The following is a 17122-nucleotide window of genomic DNA, read 5'->3' as shown; positions in this document are numbered from 1 at the left end:
GAGGTCTGCTAATCAAGCAGGTGTACCGGAGCCACGAAAAAATCAGAAAAAGCACAACTGCCGCAAGAAAACGTTGCTGGTTGTGAAGATTGTGTTGCCCGTATGCCTGATTATAGCGGGGCCTGCATTGACTTTCTTCTGGCTTCGCCATGTGGAGAAGGTATGCTAAAATGTTTTTATTTGCATGCATTAATCAGCTGCTCTTGCCTCACTAGAAAACTCAGGAGCCGCCTTAAAAATTCACATGTTCAATTGTTGCATAACAATACCAATGAACTGATTTGCCTCTCCCGCTTTTTCTTGACAAGATCTATAACCTCGAATGTTGAGTCATATCTACATTCTGCACTCTGATAATTATATTATTTTAATAGGAAAGAAATGCCAAAGTTCTGAACACAAACAAACATTTACAAAATTTTTCTCCGCGTGTATTCGTGTAAAAGATAATCAATATTTCAATGCCTCGTTAGCGAGTCAGTTGCTGCTCACTTCAACACGTCAAGCATCGCAATTCTTCACAACTCTACGTTTTAAATTGATAAGCTTTACCTCACCGGGGAGAAATAACTTTTCTTTCCGGGAAACTGCCTCCCGTAAACTTTCTCATTGCGCGCATGTAACCCACTATCACTGACGCTTCCTTATCAACTAGTCTGCTCGTACTCGCTATTTCAAGCACATTTTAGTCACTTAAAGAAACACAAATTTCAGCAAGCTCTCCCTAATCGTCACTTGAAAGAGAACACTCAAGTTGATTTCTTTGATATACAGTTAATATCGAAATTGCTCTTACTTTTTTAGGTGGCGTTTCCTGACGAGCAAGCTTCGCTTTACAGTGAGTAGCCCGTTCATTTGGTCTTCATAGAACATTTTAGGTTGTGGCTATTAGGATGATTTAAAAAACTACATTACCAGAATTATGGCAAAAAAGGGCAATGGCTGAAAAAGTAACTTCTGGACTGAAAATTTTTATTGACCTCATTTAAATCACACTGCTTCAGCTAAAAAACTTAATGATTTGATGCGCATAACGAATATTATTCGCTGATTAGTAACCAAGCAAACTGAAGTTGATGTAGCAGAAATCTAGAGAATATGAACGTTTAATATAGGTCTGCAAGAATTCAAAACCTCATTTTCAAATTACTTCTTTTGGTTTCGAGAAGAATTGCATAAAACAATTCCGTAGAGCCGAAACAGATTTCCGCACAGTGAGTGTAAATGGTGTCTATTTGGCGAGTCTTTGTATTCGTCTGCAGAGTGCGAAGCATGTAGATGGAATCTTGACACAGAAAGAAAGCCTTTATAGGTGGTCCGATATCAATGCACTTTGATTATAACGGGTGATTGCCATCTTTCAGCAGCCACCCATTCGCTTCTGTGCCGCACTTTCTTTATCCATAGCGGTTGAAGGGTCCTCCATAAGACTTTGCTTGGCTCCGAAATCACTTCAGTTTTTCGAGGCTTCTTTCAGCTATCAATGGACCAGTCTAATCTCACTTTCCTCTCTTCACTAGACGCCAACATACCCGTTAGAGGGAAGAGGGGGTGAAAACATGCATTGCATTTGCAGCGGACCGGACGAATGCTTGGATCAGCCCGTAAGGGACTAGTCCCTACAAGCACTAGGTGGAGGTCCCTAGTTTGGGAACCCAGTAGCGTGGGCCACCTCCCACGCGCTCCATTAAGACTTTTAGGGCCTGCAAGTCATGGCAGCCGAGCAGGGCCGGCTTTGTCTTCTTGATCAGCCCATATTGTTATCTTGCGCCCTTTTTCATTATTCAGTAGCAGCCTCTACTCAAGTTACGTTCGCATGTAACATTTATATGACTTGAGGGGACATTTGGTAATATCATATGAAAACTTTACTCTCCTACCTCCTAATTTCAGATGAAATCAAATCAAATCTTTATTCAGCATTCTTCCGCGTATAACAAAAGGAATGCTGTGACAAGAGCTAAAAGCTGCTACAAGCAGCTTGAAGAGGCCCTTGCCCCTGTTTGATTGGCAGCACGAAGGTTTTGCACTCACGGTAAATACATATTGTTTGCATATATCTGTTGAATCTCACAGAAAAACGCAAGACAAATGTATTCGCGTACAATAGCATCCCACGTACAGAACAACATGTCTGTAAACATATACAGCAAAAGAAAAAGAAAAAAAACGCATTTCCGGTCCAATTTAGACCATTCTCACACAGGATGTAGACATATTGAAGAACCATACAAACCTAACACAAAAACAAGTATGCTGCAAGATAAGAGGAGACGTTTACATTACAAAATTTTTCTTTTGTTTGTTTTTAAATCTGGACACCATCGTTCATCATTAAAAATTCTTTCCATTGTTTTCTAGTCATGGGGCTTGGGTCTATATGTCTCTTTTCAAGGCTGTTTAGCAGGAACGGTACACGAAATTTCAACCTTTTAAAACCATTATTGGTTTGGGAAAATATCAAGAGAGAGAGAGGGTTTATTGATAGGAAAGGCAGAGAGGAGGGAAAATATCAAATCCCATATTTCTCTTTGCCTTACCCTGCACAGCAGCTGCAAGGAGTTTTTGAGGCGGCTTATTCGAAGAAAATGCTCATTTGTGTGTGTGTTTAAGCTGCTCTTGCATTTTAAGAAAAGTTTAAATATGTATGCAAGCCTTACAGTAGGGGCATTAAGTGATTGAAACAAATGCCGCGTATGGGCATCGTATGGGGCATTTGCAACATGGCGGATAGCTTTTTTCTGTATTAAACGTACTTTGTGAATGCTTGTTCGAAATGTTGTCCACCAAACAAGGTTACAGTAGTTTATATGCGGGAGGAATGAGGCATTATATAGAAGTAGCTTGAGTTTTGGTAGAATCACCTGTCGCAATCTACAAATGGTTCCACATGCCCTCCATACCTTCTCAGCTACAGGGTCAACATGAGCGTCCCATGCTAAATCTTTCGCTAAAAAGGACTCCTAGTGTCTTAACCTGTTTCGAGAGCTCTACTTTATAATTGTCAAAATAGATATCCAGGCAATCATTTATTTGCTTTTTCACCGGCGAAAAAAAAATACATTTGATTTTCGCTGCGTTTATTTTTAAGGAATTTACAGTGCTTCATTGAAACAATCTATCAAGGGTAGTATTAGCTAAATTGCGAGTTTGTTAATCTTCTTGGATTGAAAGGAAATGCTGGTATCATCTGCATTGATAACAAAATATGCTTGATCACTAATGCTTTTTTAAATCAATAATATAAAGATTGAATAAGATCGGTTCCAGTATACTGTCCATCGGAACCCCTGCCTTCACAGGAAGCAAAGACTAGTATTACCCTGTAATCGCGACGCAATGTTTTTTTTTTGTTCTAGATATGACTTCAGTAATGCTAGAGGCATTCCATGAAATTTATAATGTGCCAATTTGCAAAAAAAAGTAATATGATTAATCCTGTAGAAGGCATTCGAAAAGTCTACCAATATGCCAAGGGTTAACATTCTTCAAATCTATCATGTATGTACTCTTTTTGCGTCTAGAGAGCCAGTATGGTTCACACCTGCTTTCGAAAACCGTACTGCTGAGACGTTATAACAGAAAAACTATTACAAAACGTTGTCACTCTACTAAAAATAACTTTTTCTAGACCTTTTGAAATAACAAATATTGCTACTGGTCGGTGATTGCATAAATCTGTTCCGTCTCCTGGCTTATACAACACCGAATCCTTTGCCAGCTTCATTTTGTCTGTAAAAACACCCGTAGACAAACAAGTATTAAACAGATGGGTGAAAACTGGTACCAGGAGATTGAGTACAAACTTAAAACGTCCAACTTGAAGTCCATCTATATCACGAGCTTTACTATTTTTAGTGATAAAAATACTAAGGATACTTCCTCCGGAGATGCCGGCTCAAAAAAAGCACCGTTTGTAATCTGCGTGTCCAGGAAGCTCGTGGCAGTTTCATCGTGGACACTGTCAACCAGATTTATGAAACATTCATTAAACTTGTTCGCCAAATTTTGTCCTTTAAATGCTTCATTATTAATTAGTATTTCAAGTTCTTCATTTTGGCGGCTTCCCCTTTGTATAAGTTCGCTCGTTTTGCGCCAGATTTAATTACCACAAGCGCCCGGTTTCCCCAAGAGGTTTTCAAGATAGCTATTTTTAGCATTCCTTTAAAACTTTGTCACCAAGTTTCTGGGTTTTTTTTTTGTAAGCCAGAAAGTCTGCACGGTTTTTTGTTTGCAGAAATATGGAATACAACGCATATTTTTTTCTTATCATATTGAGACATTCATCTGTAAGCCAGGGCTTACATATCTTCCTGGACTGCTTTATCATTTTGAACCTAAAATGAGTTCTGTAGGCTTCAGTAAGGATACAAATGAGAGTGTTGTAGGCTTTCTGATCGTCTATACATTAATAGACAGGGTTTCAATTTATTTTTTGGATCTATTCCTTAAAGTAATTTAATGTTCTCGGATTTATCTCTTGAACATTGAATGGGTCAGAATGATTTACAATTTTTTTCATAATTTCGCGTGGTTTACAAAACATACAAGTAGGTAAGTGGACACTCACGGCTGCTGAGACAACACCCGATTGTACCGTGTATTCGATGCTGTTAGTTACGAATAAATCCAGGAGGCTTTCATAAGAGTCGCTGATGCGTTTTGGCTCATATATAACGTTTTTGCAACCAAATTATTCCAACATTACCTGCAGTTCTCGTGACTGATTTGAGTTTTGCAATAGGTTAATGTAGCAGTCACTCCCAATTGTAATGTGCAGGCTATTTAATGACACAAAACTCAGCACGCTCTCTAGAAAAGCAAGAGATGCGCCCAGTTTACCATCCGGCGGCCGGTACAGTAGAACAAACACAGATTTCTGATACTGTAAGGATAAGGCTCCATAATCTGGCGTTACTATCGATAATTCGGTGAGTAAGCTGCATGGCATGCGCACGGATATAAGTTGCGAAACACCCGCACAACGGCAATGTGATATGTTTAAAAAAAACGTTCGAAAACCAGGCATGCAAAGTACTTCCCCTACAGATTCGTGCCACGTTTCTGTGACCATGATGACGCCAAATTTGAAGCCGAACTCAGCCAGAAACATCATCAGTTCGTCATGCTTGTTCCTAGCCGATTGCGTATTGCAATGCGAGAATGAGATATAGGCACAACCGCCTGGGCAGACAACGTCACCTGGTATAATGATCGGAGTAAAAGGAACGAGAATGACCGCGCCGATAGATAGAAAAGAGCTACATAATCTTTTCGAAGTCGGCTTCACATGTTACGCGTAGCATGCGGGAATTTTCAGTCTTTCGAGCAAATATTTTGCCTCCCCTCGCCCATGCATAGCGCGATTTCATTTCCTTTTTCTCCGCCACAGTCATTCCAAAGTAGCTTCTTTAGTTGAGGGGCCGGTTGCTCATTCACAAACACGGTTTGCTCAGTTTCAAATCTTAGGTCAGTTGTAGTGAGCCTCGTCTTTTGTGCTTTTTCAACAACTGCGTCCTGTTTCGACCACCGGTTAAACACCACAACAATGCTCTGATCCGACCCATCTGTCCCATCCGACCTGCTGTTCCGCACAGGAAGGCGATAGCAAACCTCAATGTACTGCCAATTTATGGGCTCGCTCAGAGCTTCACCTAACTTTCCAAGCACGTTCACAAGGTTCTCGTCTTCTTCAACCGAAATTCCCTCTACTTCAACGTGTTTGTTTCTCGAGTACTGATCCTGAGCTGTTATCCTGAGAGAATGATCATGGACTTGAGCCGTTAATTTCTCCACCTCCTGAGCCAAAAGACCATTCGACACATTTAAAGCTGCATTCTCTTCCTTGAATCTAGCACATTCCTCCTTCATGTCTTCATACTGTTTGTTTATGAATTCCAATGATTCTTTTAGTTCCCTTAACTCCTTCCGGAATTCGCGTCTTAGGTCAGCTATATCGGTTCCCACTGGGGCAGGTTGCGATTCAAACACAGGCGTACAAAAATTGACAACCAGGCAGAAAAAATGACAGTAAGGCAGCAGGGGCAGCAGAGACAGCAGAGGCAGTACGTCAAAAATTAGCTGAAGTAATAAGAGTTCAGACCTGTGAAGGTAAAGAAAGCACGTTGTGCTCCATGCGCTGCCCGCTGCCAAATGCTTCCAGCAACGGTCGTGGCGTGCTTTTAAGCCAGGCAAAGTAAGCGTGTAACGTGGTTCCACAAAACCGGTCAATTCACCGGCGCCAGCACGACGTCGCTGTATCTTGATGCAGCTGTACAGCAGACACTTCGTCAGTGGTCGAGCGTTTCGCCTGTGAAATGCAAGGTGAAAAAATCACGCTCTCCTCAGTGCGCTGCCCCACCGCAAAATGCTGCCAAATGCTGCCACATAAAATATTTAGTGCAATTATGGCATTACTGTGCCGCATGTAAGAGTTTGTCTGTTATAAAAGGCATGAAAAAATTGACAGACAATTAACACTGCTTACTTGTGTAAATGCGAAACCATTACTGCTTCTGGCTGAGTTTCTTAGGCATAAAATGTATATATGCATTAAAGTTTTTTCTCCGAGTATATGTGTTTGTGTATTGGTTGCGCACCAGACAGGTAACGTTCGGCCCCTCTAGCAGGAAAGCGCCTCACAAGAATGCGCTTATAGCACCACTCGGAACGCTGTACGACGAACGGTTTCATCATAATTTACATACTAATGTTTTGGAAGGCATAATCTTGAAAGTGCATATCTCTACAATTCAAATCCCTGTCTCCAGCTAGCCTCCAATTTGTTTACCACGTGTAAGCTATATGCAACAAGAAATCTTGCGACCCCACGGGAAAGCTTCACGATAAATGATTGCGCCAAGATATTGGTACGAAAGTCGAGAAATCCGGCACCACTTGAAGGTCGGCCAGCGTAGAGCATATATAGACAAACAACATCTATAAGATTGCCTGAAGTGCTGTTCGGCTTGCAGTGTGCGTCATACGTTTCCTTGATTAGATCACCTTTTCTTGTCATCGCTGGGATTTTCTGTACCGTCTGAACCACAGACACGCACACACGCTGCCGGCTTTTTTCGCTATAGGACTACTAATTCTTTCGCATTAATATTTCTGCAGTGCTCGCAGATGTGACAAACCTCACCTTAGAATCGACAGACGGCAGCTCATTCACAGTGACCTGGGAGCCTGCGGAGGGCCTCTTCGACTACTACATGGTTGAGGTGACTAAGAGCAGCGATGAGAATGGCGGCAAAATTCAAACACACCTCGAGGGCTCGTGTGCCAAAGGAACCATCATCGGCCCTGATAAGACGCGCATCACATGCAATAGCCAACAAGCTTGCACAAGGGCGAGCTTTACCCTGCGCACCTATAGCAAAGGGCCACCAGAACTTATATCACAGGGATCTTCACTGAGCGGCATTATTATGCCTGGTCAAGGTAAATATTTATACTTATCGTACAGTGATAAAATTTTAATTGCACGAAAGACCGCTCTCATGTAAATATGTTAAAGCGCATGGACGTGGCAAGAAAATGTATATTACAATCTCTTCTTGACACTATAACACATATGTGCAATCAGACGTTCAACGTTATGAGCAGACGAAATCAGATGCTGTCGATTTCACTTCGTGCCGTTCAATTAACGAGAGGTTTCTTTAACGCCAAGGAACAAGGAGCATACTGAGTGCCACAGTGCCTTCATTATATTAAAACGCTGGCGCTACCGATTTATACAACTTTGTCGCTACCTCTAGCTGCCATATGCGGAGAGACCGTATGACTTTGTGTCAGCAGTCACGAGTGCTTTAGCTTCAAAGAGGCGCCCACTTTATTGCGCACTGCTTTCTAGGTGGTAAACTAGCGAAACATATATACGGCTTTTAATATTTGGGCTTTGAGGAAGGAAGAAAACAAGGTTCCAGCTTGGACGCTTTAATTTTCATGCTCGACATGTTGGACAGCGATGCCAAGGCACGCCGGGTATGATCGGCTGCTTAAGTCTGGCTGGTGGAGGTGTCGAGCGGAGCCGACTAGGCAGGGAAGTATTTTGCTACCGTTGTGCAAAATTCCAATTGAGTTAAGGTTGGTTCAGAAGGTATGGCCGAGCACACCTCCCTGTCGGGAACTTCACAAGCGAGGTGCAGTCTGAATATTTATATGGACTTAAAATGGCCTCGTTCTACGCTTGAAAGAAAATTGGTGCGTACCGCGGTGTGGCAAACCGAATAGTTGTGCCAAGCATACGACGTATGGAGAGTCCCGAGAAGACACATCGCAGTCATCCAGAGGAGCAGGTGCTGGCTGGCTACACCTTCAAAGTCATATTTGCAGTTTTTGGAAATTTCCACTTGAAATATTCAGCGCTAACGACGCGGCTGTCAGGTTTACGACTTCTCTCGAATGCAGACGGGTGAAAACAACCTTGTTACGCTTTCATTTCCTTTAACAGAGTGGCAAACTTATACACCTGAAAAAATTGCTCTCAAACTGATCGCACTTGGAGTAGTATTCCCCGCTGGAAAGGCAGCCTTCTGCATCGATATCGCTCGCCTATAGCGGCGATAACACCAGCTTGAAGCTACTAATGAATGAAATTGTCGAATCCAAAAAGGAACGCATTCCTTTGATTTAGAAAGATTGATAAGTAGATAAATCGCCAACTTTTGAAGGACTTCCTGTCAAAACAAAAACAAAGATTAGTAACTGCTCCAAATTTTAACATTGGTCTTGGCTTGCTTCCTGTAGTGCATGAGAATTTTTACGAATTTCTAGAATTGACGTTTTCTTTACGACGACTGAAAAGTTGATGCTTCATTAGCCATTGCTTGCATTTTTTGTAATGCCAACGTCAACGAGTAGATTAGGCAAGGGCGCATGCATGGCAAGAGGTAGTTCAAGAGGACGGTTTGCCTAGCACCATGCCATTCTTCAAATTACTTCATCAAAAACCGGGCGGTGTACATAAAAAGATTGCAAAGCAATCTCTCTATGACTAGGTGATTAGGGTAAACGATTTCAGGTATTTAAGCATCTTCAAAGATCAAGTCTTTTTTCTAGAGAACAACTGACGGTCAGAGATTTATTACCTCTTTTCCTAGCCCCACACCCGCCACGCAACATCACCTATTTTGGAATCGCTCCTTCATTGACGCGCCTGCAGTGGGAACCGCCGGAGGAAACGTCCGGCAGTATCGGAGAATACACAGTGAAACTATGCGAGAACTTCACATCGTGTGACCTACAGGAAAGTCTGAGCGGCTGCATTGAACGCGAAACTCCTGTGACATGGCTGGATTTCAAGAGCACAATGGGCACACCGTATTGCGTTCTGGTCGTAGCCACAACTAAATGCGCGGCAGGCGTCCTCAGGAGCCCCGCAGGGACGTCAGAATTCAGGACGCCTTTGTTTGGTGAGTAAACTTTGCACCGCTGGTCGAGACAACAGCATGGTCCTGCTTTAGGAGTCCACTATACAAATAAAAATCAGACATAAATAGATTTAAATGATGGGACCACTTTTGCCTGAATACAAGATCCTTGTTAATTGAGAAGCTTGAGAAGGCTTAGTTCTTACATTGAGATGGGCACCTGAGTACAATGTTTGCAACAAATTGTGTCAGGCCACCTGTGCGCCGTCAGGCTAAAATGAGTTTTGTGCTAAATATTTTTGAATTACTCTGGGTTGGTTGAGCACTTAGTAAAAATAGCACTGGGCTTGTAAGTTCATTTTCTTGTCTTTACAAGTTTATAGATCTTATTACACCGGAGTCTGAACTCTTTCCGAATCTTTATCTCCTAAAAGCATACTTTTTCTAGTTTCACTGAAGAATTTCGTAGTTCATTCTTTTATTAAAAACATATGTAGTGCACTGCCTGCGTAAAGTGACGAAAAATACTGCTTTTTCTCCTTCTCAATATCTGGCATCCAAAAGGGCTAATAATTTTATCTCGCATTTCTACCGAAATAAAAGGACCTTTGTACCTGAAATTATCTCTAAATTTCTCTTTATAGCTACCTGACGTCGCACATCTACGCCTGGTTTCCACTGCCGAGAATTCCTTTACTGCTACGTGGAAGAAACCCGAAGTAAGCTTCGATTACTACAGGATTCAAGTCAGCGATGACAGCGGTGATAGAAGCGGTCTAAGTGAGCCACATCAGAACGGCTCCTGTGCAACAGGAACAATTATTCATCCCGATCAAACACAAGTTACGTGCAGTCCCCTCCAGCCGTGCACGAAGGCAAGCTTCACAGTGCGCACCTATGCAAGTGGACCGCCTGAACTTACATCATTGGGAGTCACCCTTCACGACATCTTCATACCCGGTCAAGGTAATTTATTGTCGACTGCCGCATGCAAAGTGTTCTTAGAGAAATCGATTCCTTTGCCTGCTTCAGTTATTGTACCTGCTGTGAACTGTTTCCACAATATAGAGTTTTTAAAATTAGTTTTGATGAAGCAAGGTGATCATTTCCAATCTACGAATGTCATATTATATAAACTCTGAATAGGTTACAGACCACATAGGGATCGAATACATAATATCAACGCATGCATTCTGAAAGCAGGGACTACAACACAAAAGAGCACCAAAAAACTGGAAACAGAGCCACTAAACAAAAACCGCACGGTAAAGGTTAAGTGAAGGCCTCAGTCCTCTTGAAAACGACATAGCAAAGAAATATGTCTCCTTGACAAACCGTTCGCTAGAGGACAGGGGCTCCCCGTCGAACTTTGTTCCTTTTGTTTTGTGTGTTCGGAAACCACATCGCCCAGCCCTCTCTAACCAAGAACACTTATGTTCTCTGCCCCATTGATATCGCTCATCTGGCAATACAATGTCGAACACAAAAGCAAATGCAAAAATACCTTGCTCATCCGCTCTATCAGAGAGGCTAAAGGCAGCTAGTAAGGACTGATTAAAGCTCGGAGTTCTTCAACCAAGGAAATTGTCCATTCAGTGCTCATGTTGATTTTTAGCAGCATCGTTAGCCAAAATTATTTTTCAATGGGTTATGGCAGATAACTGTCCCTGCGAATTTGCGAACTTGTGGAGGTAGGAAGAAATTTCTAAGATAACATGCAAGTTGCGCAATGTTTACTCTTAGCGCCAAATTATGGAGGAGGAGGACTCAGTTTGACATTTTATTTAACATACCACACACCTGCAATAGCATGTATGCATGATGACTTCAATCTAATATTTGCTATAACCATAAGTGGGCCACGTGAAAGGCTCGAGGTGTAGCGGCCTGCGTGTCTGTAACCCAAATTTTCCCTTAAACTTTCAATGCAAATTCTTCTGTCTGTGCGGCAAGTAGCCACGTGGAATTGATTATCATTCAGTGGGTCAGGGCGCGAACAAACTGATGAACCCACTTTTTGTCGAGCATCTCTTTTGTTCTTGTAGCGTAATTTTTCCACTCCCATTGTTTAGATCCTGAACCCCCCGGCAGCATCACCATAATCGCGACATCACCTTCCCTGACTCGCCTCCAGTGGACGCCGCCGACAAAATTTTCTGGCGGCATCCAATCTTATGCCGTGAAGGTATGCGAGGAGTTCACGTCATGCAACACACAGGCAAGTGTCGCCGGCTGCACTGAGCACCAAACATCGGCGAACTGGCTAGAATTCGCAAGCACCGCAGACACCCCGTACTGTGTTCTGGCTTCAGTAAGCGTTCAGTGCGGCTTCAACGTCCTCTCGAGCAGACCAGCCGTGGAAGAGTTCAGGACCCCCTCATTCGGTAAGGCTTAAGATTTTCAAAGGAGAGATAATTATTCTTCACTCGTATGTTGCTCGAATATTTCCATTTGCTATATTTGCTATTTAAAAATTTTGATCCTTAAAGAACATTCTAAACCTGGGCCACTGCATATGAGTATTCATGAGCTGTGGAATGTGTGTTCATTTCCAAGACGCCCCTTCAAGCTGGAAGCCTTAAATCTTGTGGTTTCCTTATAACATAATATATTATCTTCCTACATATTCACAGCATGCTCCTCAAAGCTGACACAGACTTGATTTTAACCATAACTTCCTTATATCGTGAACCTTCAGTGTGTAAAAAAAAAAACTCCATATCTACTTTCTGGCAACATTGCTTATTATTTATCGAGCCATTCGCATCGTTAAATTCAAGCTCCTAAAGCTTCATATTAGCAGTGCACATATTTATGTCCCCCATGTCACTATATTTGCTGTAAAAGAGCACATTTCAGACTGTCTAACGTAATCAGCACGATCTTGCTGCAGTTCTTCCTGACGTCGTAAATCTTCGCCTGGTGTCCACTGCGGCAAACTCCTTCACTGCCAGTTGGGATCGACCTGAAGCACGCTTCGACTACTACACAATTGAAGTTTTGAATGACAAGGACCAGGGAATCGGCCCCAGTGAACCCCAACGTTTGGGCTCATGTGCCAGCGGCGTCATTATTCATCCTAACCAAACGGTCGTCACCTGCACCCTCCTTGAAGCGTGCGCTAAGGCGACCCTCATAGTGCGAACATTTAGGAGTGGACCACCTGCGCTTACATCGTTGGGGGTTTCTCTCCAAGGTATATTCGTCCCTGGAGAAGGTGATCCATGAGCCACATATCATCTGCACGTTTATTTCTAAATGAAGTCGTTTATTAGAACTGTTTTCAAGTATAATTTCTGGCCCTTATTTCAATATTTTTCTTAGAAACTTCTAAAGCATTTTTATTATAAGCTGATGCTTTTCGCCATCGAAAACACATTTCGTTCCTTAGTAAAACCAATTAAAATGTAAAACATTTTTTCTACGCCTCCAATTAAAATGGTGGCGTCAGGAACGAAAACGATACGAGATCACAATTTGTATATAAATGAGGGTTTAGACGTCACTCAAAAGTTTTTTTTTTTCAGTTTCACTATGACACCGCAGTTCACTCGCGAGAATGCATGCTGGTTATGAAAACCGTATTTTTGGCTAGTTTTGATTTCTGTCAAGGTGTTATTTGTTCCGCAAAAAAAATTGTAATTTTCGTCCCTTGATTTAGAGGAAGGACAGAGTTGGTTTCGAGCAATTCCCGATGTTGCACGTCAATTATCAGTGTAAAGAGAGCTGACCCAATATTTTCCCGAAGCGCAGTAGCCGATATAAAAAGTGGTACAATAATACCACACTGTTCCACTCAAGAGAACATGAAGAAATATTGAAAATATATTGGAAATGATATGACGTCGAGGCTCTCCTTGGAACCATTCTTCTCTGCGTGTTGAACCACGGGTAACTTTTTGAAGGCACTGAGCACAGGAAAACAGAATAGACGTTTTCACAGTTGTGGGTTCCAGCTGTTCATTTATTTTGCAAATAGAAATGAGATTATAATTTAAACATGGTAGGTTACAGAATAATGTAATCATTTTTTTTATTTTTCGACGCAGACCCACCCCCACCAAGAGGTCTGACTATGATCAGCAAGTCGCCTTCTTTGTCCAAAATCCAGTGGCAAGCACCAGGGAATGTACCCGGTAATCTCGTTGCTTTCACGGCCAAGGTATGCACCGGATACTTTTCGTGCGACGCCCAGCAAACCGGTAGTGGATGCATGGAGTATGAGACGTCGGACACCTGGGTGGAATTTGAGAGTACGGGAGACACATCGTACTGCGTTCAAGTGAACGCTAGGGTCCGTTGTGGCTTGGACGACATTTCGAGCGTTGCAATGACAGCTGATTTCAGGACAGCGTTGTTTGGTAAGATTTTGCAGATATGCTGCACTCCTGCATACTGATAAGTAAGGGCGCCTCTAGTAGCTCAGCGCAAATTGCCATGGATCTGAAGGTATATGCTGATGATGCAAACTGCCACAGGTTCACAAAACATTAACAGATTTCCACTGACCACTTAAGTGTGAGCTAGGTTTCATACGTTGCTGCCATAAATTGTTACACTTTGTAACATATGGCCTCTGGAAAAGACTTGCCGAGATTCTTCTATTCTACAACAAGATCAAGAGCCTGGATCATATAGGGATTGTTGCCTAGGCGGAGAAAAGCGGCGCAAGTCCACTTTCAGTAATATATTGGCCAACTCTGCAGTGCATCATTACATAATGTATACACAGTAAAGTAACCTAGATGCCAGACAATATTTCGCAAACTTGTCGTCCGCTGTCTATCTCTTTTATATAGAGATTTTATAGCAGCTTTGGATGACGGCAATGCAATTGTTTCCCCAGAGGGTGTGAAGCACCGAGTGCACCCGCTCACGTGAGCCTGGATTACAATAAGGTGGTACGCTGTATGAACGTAAAACTAAGAAAATATTTTTTGCGAACTAGTGGTGCTATTGAAGGTATTTTTTATAGATTTTGTGTAATTAGTGGACAGAAATGAAAGCATGAAAAGATTGCAATGTTTACTTCACAGCCAAATGCGGGTCGGGTCGTTATTTGAATATGTGGCGGCGACCTTTTTTCGGCATGAAAAGCGATGACTCTAAATATAAAAATAATCACGACTGCGCTCTTGTAAGTACATCCTAGCCCTCTGTGACTTTTTTGAACGAGAAGAAGAGTGCAAGCTGATGGTGTCGAAGTGAGCGGCTCACCTCCTGAATGTTTATCAATGCATTCACCCCGAACACGTAACGCACGCCCCGCCGAATCAGGAAAGCGATGGCCACTCCACCAAGAGTATAATGAGGGAAGCTCTTGGGCATTCATCGCAATCAGCTACTAAAAATGCTAAAGAAAGTGGTGGGATGACGTACATCAAGATTGTCTCCGTTTCATGTTTTGCTACTATTGTGCAATCTGTCGAAGCGAGTGGCGGCCGCTCAACATTGCATGGTATGCGCGCATGGTTTTATCGCGGAAATCACGACAAATAACGCTACAATACGGTTGCAGAAAAGCGCAGTTATATCGTAGTACTTCGTTTCTCGCGGCCGTCCTTCAAATAGCAGAGAAAATACCACACAGAAGGCACATCGCTATAGAAATTTTAATCAGTCGTTTCTTATCCACGTTCACAGATTAAAGAAATGTATTCGGCACTACAACGACTACCATTTGAGTACAAATATTATTATCTAATAACTATACGAGAAAAATTTAAAAGAAACACATTTGGGTCACGCAATAGAGAGCAGCATTTTTTGTTCATTGCGGATGTGTCGCGAAGGCAGGTATATATCAGAGGAAGCGACTGTAGTAAAGATTTACGCTAGCGTAGGTCTTAAGCCAATGTTGCGAAACTCGCTCGCTTCACAGACTTACCTTTCACTGACGAGAGAAAATAACAGCGGCACCGTCCATAATAATGTCAGCTCATAGCATCAATTACCTCTTTTCTGGTTACCCATACAGCCAGTAGGTCGTAATCTAGTATCCGAATTTTAGGAGGTCCGGGGTTGTATCACCAGTGTCTCGGCGTACGCACGGTTTCTACAATAAACACAAGCTTTCCCCTGACCTGGTGCTCGGCTTATTTAGGGTGAAAGTATTTGTAAATGGTCATGTGAGAACATCTTGAGAAGAGAAAACCATCATGCGCCTTGGTGCTCTTTGGCCCCATGAGCCTTTGCGCCATAAAGATGCACAACCATCAATTTCCTAATTTCAAAATTTCTGTATTTGTTCCCACAGAGCTGCCGGATGTGACCAACTTAACCCTCGTGGCTACAGGGGACAGGTCATTTACTGTACGCTGGGAGCGCCCCGATGTTCTCTTCGACTACTACAGAGTTGAAGTCCTCTCCAATTACAACGAGCGGAGCCCTGGTGGTACCGAATGGCGCCGTGGGAGCTCGTGCGCCGCAGGCTCCATCGTTCACTCTGATCAGACGGAAGTCACATGCAACTTCCTCGAGACCTGTACTAACGTCAGCTTCAGGCTGCAAACCTACCGCAGAGGACCACCGGAACTTGCATCTTCAGGAAATATACTAGAAGGCATCCTCATCACCGCCGAAGGTATTTCCCTCAAGTATACGGAAGGGCTATCAGTAAAACATGTTAGGTAAAAAGAGAGCTACACAAATGTGGTACGGTTCAGACATCACTTTCTGCGACAACGGAAAAAATGGTTCGAATAAATGACACCTGGCACTAAGATTAATCCAATTTCGTTACGTAGTTTACTTTTTGGAAGAGTGTCCGGCAGCATATTGTTTCCCTTTTCTAAACGATATCTGCGATCTCAATCTTGAACAAGATGTGTTACGTTCAGAAGGTGTGTCTGGTAAGAATTACTTGCGGATTCGAAATTCGCGCAATCTGGTAAATATAGGCGACAAGGCCCTAAACCTAATATATCTGAAAACATCGTATAATATTAAATTTGAAAAAAGCCATCGCTCCTTAAAAGAAGAAGCATGTAATTATAACTTCAAATACCGTGGGTAAATGAAGAACTAAATGCATTTTCCTGTTCTTGTTTATGCCGAAGCAAAAGAGATGAAGAGCAAGAGCAAGCCCAACACGTGTGCATATAGTGCGTGGTGGGGCACTCGCTGTGTTTTAATGCCATGCATTCATGCCTCGCATTTACAGCGTTTGTGATTTATCCTGCAAGCACGCAGCCGAAAAGTATGCTGCCGCGAAGACTGCATATCTGCCTATATTTCTTATTTGAGGCTGTTAGTAGGTACCGTCATGCATTTCATTGGTTAATTTGTTGCTGCGCGGTTAAACTTTTTTTTCTCTGCTGGGCTCATAATGCTTGCTCGAGCTAACTCTTAGCTAAAGCTGAGAGATGCAAAGAAAATGCGGCTTGAATCCAACGGGTTTTCCCCGTCACTGGATCCTTCACATGAACAGCATATTCGGTATATCGGGAAGGAACAGTATATCCGCCTACATTTGACTGGCCCGTTTGACTGAGTAACGCTGCCCTCCACCAGCGTATGCCAGAAGTGTTTCCGTGGAGCGTGCCTTTCCCATTTTCAAGCCAAAAAATAAATACTCGGATCTGCCTTTAAAAAAAAATTAAATGCGACATTATTCTGTTCTGCACATACCGCAGTTTAGAACGAATATTTGAAATATTTTTGAATTCCTCATAAAAATACACATGTTTAGGTTTTTTTGGCAACAGCAGAAAAAATTATCTGGTAACTGTTGAGGGTACTGTCGT

At 42.5% G+C, this 17122-nt stretch overlaps 2 protein-coding genes across 2 annotated transcripts in view; both read left to right on the top strand.

The window, feature by feature from the left end:
* The first annotated feature begins 3890 nt into the window (after nt 1–3890).
* On the top strand, nt 3891–9427 carry LOC144103325 (uncharacterized). Its single transcript, XM_077636077.1, has 3 exons — nt 3891–3912; nt 7120–7443; nt 9108–9427. The coding sequence occupies exons 1-3, from the start codon at nt 3891–3893 to the stop codon at nt 9425–9427; spliced, it is 666 nt and encodes a 221-aa protein (XP_077492203.1).
* A 179-nt stretch (nt 9428–9606) lies between these two features.
* The window catches only part of LOC144103324 (tenascin-X-like), a 44149-nt gene continuing 36633 nt past the window's right edge, over nt 9607–17122 (top strand). The window contains exons 1-6 of the mRNA XM_077636076.1: nt 9607–9636; nt 10022–10343; nt 11450–11761; nt 12271–12594; nt 13427–13738; nt 15634–15960. Of these exons, the coding sequence (XP_077492202.1) occupies nt 9607–9636; nt 10022–10343; nt 11450–11761; nt 12271–12594; nt 13427–13738; nt 15634–15960 (1627 nt within the window). The remainder of the gene's footprint in view (nt 9637–10021; nt 10344–11449; nt 11762–12270; nt 12595–13426; nt 13739–15633; nt 15961–17122) is intronic.

Source organism: Amblyomma americanum, chromosome 9, assembly GCF_052857255.1.
Source record: "Amblyomma americanum isolate KBUSLIRL-KWMA chromosome 9, ASM5285725v1, whole genome shotgun sequence".
Classification (NCBI taxonomy): Eukaryota; Metazoa; Arthropoda; class Arachnida; order Ixodida; family Ixodidae; genus Amblyomma; species Amblyomma americanum.
The sequence above is the reverse complement of the archived record's forward strand: the minus strand, read 5'-3'. Positions and strand labels throughout refer to the sequence as shown.

Excerpts from the sequence above, each read along its gene's own strand:
- LOC144103325 (XM_077636077.1), top strand. The coding sequence starts at position 3,891 with ATGCCGGCTCAAAAAAAGCACC. Across the intron at positions 3,913-7,119 it reads GCCGGCTCAAAAAAAGCACC|TGCTCGCAGATGTGACAAAC; the intron begins GTTTGTAATCTG and ends ATATTTCTGCAG. Across the intron at positions 7,444-9,107 it reads CATTATTATGCCTGGTCAAG|CCCCACACCCGCCACGCAAC; the intron begins GTAAATATTTAT and ends CTCTTTTCCTAG.